This window comes from Empidonax traillii, unplaced genomic scaffold, assembly GCF_003031625.1.
Source record: "Empidonax traillii isolate 1590-97213 ecotype Southwest subspecies unplaced genomic scaffold, ASM303162v1 scaffold531:size451153, whole genome shotgun sequence".
NCBI classification, from domain to species: domain Eukaryota; kingdom Metazoa; phylum Chordata; class Aves; order Passeriformes; family Tyrannidae; genus Empidonax; species Empidonax traillii.
In genome coordinates this window covers 442,902-449,816 of record NW_020955724.1, presented here as the reverse complement: position 1 = coordinate 449,816, position 6,915 = coordinate 442,902, and the positions used below count along the sequence as shown (strand labels likewise).

The window sequence follows — 6,915 nt, the reverse complement described above, 5'->3', positions numbered from 1 at the left end:
GAGAAGAACTGATGCTCTCCTGCTCTCCTTGTCCAAGTAGGACAAGAATGAACAAAGCTGGAGAAAAAACCGAATTCTTCTCCACACACAGCCTTGTTCACCAGCCCAAGGCAGTGGGAAATCACTGGCGACAGCAAGAGAGGCTCCTACTTTGTGTACGCTGGGTTGGCGTACAGAGATCTGACTGAGACTCTGCCTATCCATGCTGTGCTGTGGGTCAGCAGGACACGGCAGTGTAAGGTTGTCATGGACTTTTCAGAGAAGAAGTTCCCCTGTGTCCTTTCAGCAGAAGGCAGCAGCAACGCCTGCATCTCCCAGAGCCTCTGTTGCAGGTCTCAGTGTGTTCCATTGCATTCATTTCCACCAGCTGCCTACAGAAGATCACGGAAAGATCCCAGATTGCTCCAAAGAAAGAGAAGGGAGAAAAGAGCAAAGAGAGTGGGCTGCATTCTGCAGGCAGCTGGAAGAAACCCCACACCCTCCTCACAACACCACCAGCACTTCAGCTGAGAGGAGGCTGTGCTTGATCTGTTCATCTAAGCCATGGATGGATAGAACACTCTATCCTGTTGGAAAACTTCTGTTAGTTGCACAGCTTGCTAACACAGTCTGTAATTTCTATAATATCTTTGGGAAAGGGAAACTGTATGTGTATCAAGGAGTGGAAGGCATTGATCCTGACCCAGAGAGCACTGTACGTGGAGGAGTTAGTGATGCACATCGCAGTTAATGGGAATAGGCACAGGCCTGTGCTGTGCTGCACACAAACCACAAACCTTGGCTACATAACAACCACAGATGAGTCGTTGCAACAGAGGTGCATGTGGGCAGCTCCCACTTGATACTGGCTACTTCGACACCTGCCTGGCCTTGCCTTTATTGAAAGGTGCCCCAGGAACTTTTCACGCAAGCATCCTTTCTGTTTGATAGTGAGAATAAACTCAGAGGAGGAAGGGAAGGTAAGGAAGCAGAGGAGGTAATGAGTCGGAAGTGATCTCCCTGCCTTGCGCAGCACCCGGAAGGAGGAAAGCAGGTCCTGTTTGTGCAGGGAGAGATTTGTGTTCAGCTCCCTCAGCAGCCTAGCCACTGTGTTTCACCCTCAGCACAGTAATACATGCCAGAATCATTGAGAAAGGCATGCTCTATTGAGAGGGTCACACTGTCCCCTTCTATGTTACTGATCTTGAAATGGCTCTCAAGATCCTTCTCAACAATTGCATTACCAGCTTCCACTGCAGAAGCCACAAAGGTCAGCCTGGAGTCCTTCCCCGAAGGCAGCATGTACCAGAACATAGCTGTGCTGGTGGATTTCTTCTTGGAACATCTCAGATTCACAGAGTGGCCTTTTTGTATCACCATGTCCGGGGACTGTTCCAGAGCCAACACTGGAAAGGCAAAGGAGGAGCATTAAAGAGAAGGACAAAATGAAAAACTGTGAACTAGGCCCTGTGGGTTGGTAGAGAAGAGGGTGAGAAAGAACTAGGGAGCAGCACAAGGCATAGACAGCTCCTCAGATCAGCAAGCAAGTTCCCAATCTCTCTCCAATAGGCAAGACACTTCCTGGGAAGTTTGTGTCCAAAAAAAGGGGGACTGAACAAAGAATTAAAAAGAGACCACCAGTGCAGGAGATTTGATGATTCCTTGCCATCTTATTCATTGCTCATCCTCAACACTTTGAGGAATGAAACGCTGCCAGCAACTGAGTACACAGCTGGGAGAGCAGCAGTGGAATTGATTGAGGTGCTCAGGAGTAAGTGGAGTTGACTTACCCATAGGGGCCAGCATGGCCACAAAGAAACAGTAGGAAACCATGAGGGGAAAGCCCCTATCCTGTCAGCAATCTGGCTTTTGTAGTTGCACAGAGGTATGTGAAGAGGGAGCACTGAGTGAGGGTGACATACTGAGGTGGGGCAGGATGAGAAATGTGAGAACAGATTGGCTGTCTGGGAACACTGGGGAATGATGCAAACCCTCACAGGAAAGCATAAACCCTTCAGAGATGCAGTGGGCTGGGTAGTGGGGCTGGTGGGTGTGGTGGAGAGGCAAGAAAGGGGTTGTATGAACAGAACGATGCTGAGGTTGCCTGAGGGTCAGGGTGTGCAAGGCAGAGGAATACTGAGAGCTCCCCTTCTCCTTTGGAAGGCTTTGAGAGATGAAGGAACAAGGTATGAAGGGCACACATTGATCCCTTGAGTTTTGCCATGAGTTTTCCCTGTCTTCCCGCCCCACCACCCCTCTTCCCACCTAGCTGTGTGATGGCTTTTTCTTTTTGAGTGGTACTGGGAGCACAGCAAATAACATCTCTGACAGGCAGGACCAGGAAAGACTCAAGGACTTTGCAGTGAGAGGGGTAGGAGAAGAAGGTAAATACCATTGAAGAGCCCAGGGACAGGCAATGAGCTGGCATGGGAAGAAAGAAAACATCTTATGTAGACCCAAGGGAGAAGTATGGGGGAGTAAAGGTGCTGAGATTCGGGGTCAGGGTAACCTCTCCCTCAACTTTCCTTGCTGACAGGACATAGCCTGAGTTCCTCCAGAGATGGTGTCTCCCTGGGACTGTGTGCCAGGCTGGAGAACTCTGGCTGTGTCGGCCTGGTGTTGCCTCTGGGACAAGGGCATCTGGCAGTTCTGCTTTGGGAGCACACTTCATCTGGCAAATTTGAGGTCTTCTCAGAGACTGAGACCATCTGGGTCATTCCCCCCTCTGCCCTGGGAATCCAGCTGTCCAAGGTGACTTGCTTTCCTAGCAGGACTGAGTTTGTCCTCCAGTGAGGTGTGGAGGGTGCCACTGGCAGAGAGCCAGTGAAAGCAGCTGTACAGTGACATTTCATTCACTCGTGCTCTGCCAGGGACACTTCTCTGCTGCTCTGCTCACCAGCTGAAGAGATCCAGGCCACTGCCATCCTCTCCACTGCACCCTCCGGTGTTTCTGCTGTGAAGAACCTCCATATGGTCTTTCCTGCATGGGGAGAAATCTGCCAAGGATGGCTGGGGAGCCTGATGAGCTCAGGGATGAACGTCTGGGAGACTGGCAAGGGTGAAAGGAACACAGGGAATAAATGACAGAGATCTTCACTCTGCCAAGCCCTGCTGGCAACACCGTTCTCTCTTCCTCCTCCTTCTTTCTCCTGTTCCTGCAGCTCTACCTGAGGACAGGGGAGGAGACTCAAGGGAAATGGACTAGGATCCCTGGTGGTACTTCTGTTCATGATGCTGGGAAGGAGAAGGCACCAGCCTTCTGTGCGTCACCCAACTCAAGGTTCCTCTGAAGATGAAAGTTCATTGAAAGTCCTGAAATAACTTGTGTGCAAGTGCTAAGCAGGAGACAGGATCAACAGGTGAAGACTGAGATATAGTGCTGTGTTTTTGGTTGAGTATGAGAATAATGTTGAAAACACAGTTTAAGTTGTTGCAGAGCAGTGCTTAGCCTAAATCAAGGACTTTGCATTTCCTGATGCTCTGCCAGCGAGGAGATGCACAAGAAGCTGGAAGGGAGCTTTTCCAGGACACCTGACCCAAACTGGTCAAAAGGATATTTCACACTATAAACCATTATGCTCAGCATATAAACTGCAGGGAGTTGGCCAGAAGACACAGATCACTGCTCAGGGACAGGCTGGGTATTGGTCAGTGTGTGGTGAATGACTGTACTATGCATCACTTGTGTTTGTTGAGTTTTATTCCTCTCCCTATTTTCCCTATCATTACTCCAGTATTATTATTGTTCCTTTTATTGCTACTGTTGTTGTTCCTTCCAGCTGGGGAGAAGGAAAAGGCTATATGAACTCTTCCTCATTGTGCTTCCCCTGGAATTTGTGTAGCAGACTGAAAGGAAGAAGAAATGGATGAGGATGAAGGACATAGGAGAGGAATAGGAGTGAGAGGACAGAGAAGAAAGGTTGGGAGGACACGCAGCAACACATTCAAGGAAGAGCATGAAAAGCAGCGTGTGAAGGGCAGAGAAAGGAGATGAGGCAGGGAGTACAAGAAGAAAGGAGAGTCAAAACGTGATTCCAAGATGGGAAGGAAGAGGAAAGAAGTTAGAGACCATGCAGAAGACAGAGAGGCAATACCACCCCTTTCCTAAAAATCTGGAGGGCAAGGGAAGAAATTGGGTTACACAGGGCTATGTGTGACTGGTGGCAGACCCTTGATTGCATGCAAAGGTTTGTGCTCTGTTGTTCCATCTTTTGAGTCACTGTGATTCTTGTTCAGCACAGAAATATGTGCCTGTGTCATTGAGTAGGGCATGATCTATCTTCATAGATAAACGTTTGCCCTTAGTCCCACTGCTCTGGATACGATTTAAGTATTCCTTCTCAATATCTGCTTTGCCACCTTCCAATGAGTATACAACCAACTGTAGAGAGGCATCCTTCACTGCAGGCAACTTGTACCAGTACATGGCATAAACTACATTTAATGTTGCAGAACAGTTCAGGGTCACAGGGTCTCCCACTTGGATGATTGTATCTGGTGACTGCTCAACAGCCCAGCCTGGAAAGAGAAGGGAAGAAATGTGGGAAGTGAAATGTATTGTAGAGGACACAAAAATATAGTCTTGAAGTATGTCTTGGGATTCAATGATAACTCATTGCGAGAATGCTGTGGGACAGTGTCCTGTTTCTCTGAAAAAGACACTTAGGAGAAAACAAACTAACTAACTAATTAATAAACAAACAGCTTCCAAAACAAATGTAAGTGTGTTTTGAAAAATCATGACTTCAGAACTCTCAATTGAAGTATTAAAACGAGAGAGCAAAAAAAAAAAACAAAACACAAATTTGTAGGGCTGCAAAGTATTCTGAATTAAGAGGTTGAGGAAAAGCTCACCTTGTTCATTGCCCATCCCCCTCTGGAAGCCGTGGGAAAAGGGCATTACCAGCAAATGAGCACCTCGCTGAAGCAGCAGCTGGGGCTCCAGTGCAGATGTTCAAGGGGAAGGGAAGCTCACTTACCCAGAGGAGCCAGGATGGCCACAAGGAACCAGTGGAAATCCATAGGAAAAGGGCACCTCCTTCCAGCAACCTGCCCCTGGTGACAGCACAGACACAGAGATGAGTACAGAGGAAAGGCTGAGAGGAAGAGATACATCTCTTTGTGGGTGGGCAGGGGAGTGGGAGGGAGACGGAAATGTGAGAAGGCAGTTGTCTGTCTGGGAACAGTGGGGAATGACACCTGCACGCAGTCATGAGGTGCATGTCCTCTGCTCCACGGACTTCCTGCTCTCTGTGTGTGTGTGTGTGTGTGTGTGTGTGTGTGCATGGTGGAGTTGTGTTATCACAGGAACATGATGGGGCTGTGTGACAACCTAAGTGTGTTCATGACACAAGGATGCACAAAGAGGCAGCAAATGAATGGAAGAGAAAGGGACCTCAGGAATGCACGTTTGTGTCTGTGCCCAAAGCTTTTCACCTCTCTAGACACCCTCAGACACACAGACTCGTAACCCTGCAAGCTGCAGAGTGGAATCTTCTCTGCTTATCCCAGTCAGGCCTGACATATCTCGCAGGTATGGAAAAAGTGCTGACCTGTCATCCTGCTGTCTGTTGTGGCATGACAGAGAGGAGTTGTGTACCTCTTCTTCTCCAACTTTAAAGGAGGATCTCAAGGAGAGAAAATGTTCTGCCTTGGGAGTCCCTCTGGAGAGACTGCACCCCAGAGAGATTTCTGAAGAGAAGGGTGTGCACCATGGGATATACTGGTACAGACTTTCCTTCTCCTTGCTGGAGAAGAACTGATGCTCTCCTGCTCTCCTTGTCCAAGCAGGACAAGAATGAACAAAGCTGGAGAAAAAACCGAATTCTTCTCCACACACAGCCTTGTTCACCAGCCCAAGGCAGTGGGAAATCACTGGCGACAGCAAGAGAGGCTCCTACTTTGTGTACGCTGGGTTGGCGTACAGAGATCTGACTGAGACTCTGCCTATCCATGCTGTGCTGTGGGTCAGCAGGGCACGGCAGTGTAAGGTTGTCATGGACTTTTCAGAGAAGAAGTTCCCCTGTGTCCTTTCAGCAGAAGGCAGCAGCAACGCCTGCATCTCCCAAAACCTCTGTTGCAGGTCTCAGTGTGTTCCATTGCATTCATTTCCACCAGCTGCCTACAGAAGATCACGGAAAGATCCCAGATTGCTCCAAAGAAAGAGAAGGGAGAAAAGAGCAAAGAGAGTGGGCTGCATTCTGCAGGCAGCTGGAAGAAACCCCACACCCTCCTCACAACACCACCAGCACTTCAGCTGAGAGGAGGCTGTGCTTGATCTGTTCATCCAAGTCATGGATGGATAGAACACTCTATCTTATTGGAAAACTTCTGTTAGTTGCACAGCTTGCTAACACAGTCTGTAATTTCTATAATATCTTTGGGAAAGGGAAACTGTATGTGGATCAAGGGGTGGAAGGCATTGATCCTGACCCAGAGAGCACTGTACGTGGAGGAGTTAGTGATGCACATCGCAGTTAATGGGAATAGGCACAGGCCTGTGCTGTGCTGCACACAAACCACAAACCTTGGCTACATAACAACCACAGATGAGTCGTTGCAACAGAGGAGCATGTGGGCAGCTCCCACGTGATACTGGCTACTTCGACACCTGTCTGGCCTTGCCTTTATCGAAAGGTGCCCTAGGAACTTTTCACGCAAGCATCCTTTCTGTTTGATAGTGAGAATAAACTCAGGAGGAAGGGAAGGTAAGGAAGCAGAGGAGGTAATGAGTTGAAAGTGGTCTCTCTGCCTTGTGCAGTTTTGAGAGATGAAGGAACAAGGTATGATGGGTGCACATTGATCCCTTGAATTTTCCCATAAGTTTTCCCTGTCTTCCTGCCCCACCACCCCTCTTCCCACCTAGCTGTGTGATGGCTTTTTGTTTCTTGTGGTACTGGGAGCACAGCAAATAACATCTCTGACAGGCAGGACCAG

At 48.7% G+C, this 6,915-nt stretch overlaps 1 gene segment (V, D, J or C); it reads right to left on the bottom strand.

Moving 5' to 3' along the window:
• Nucleotides 1–1,071: 1,071 nt before the first annotated feature.
• Nucleotides 1,072–1,857, bottom strand: LOC114064251. The segment is given in 2 exon segments: nt 1,072–1,385; nt 1,770–1,857. Coding segments are annotated over 2 exon segments (357 nt in total).
• Nucleotides 1,858–6,915: the final 5,058 nt, after the last annotated feature.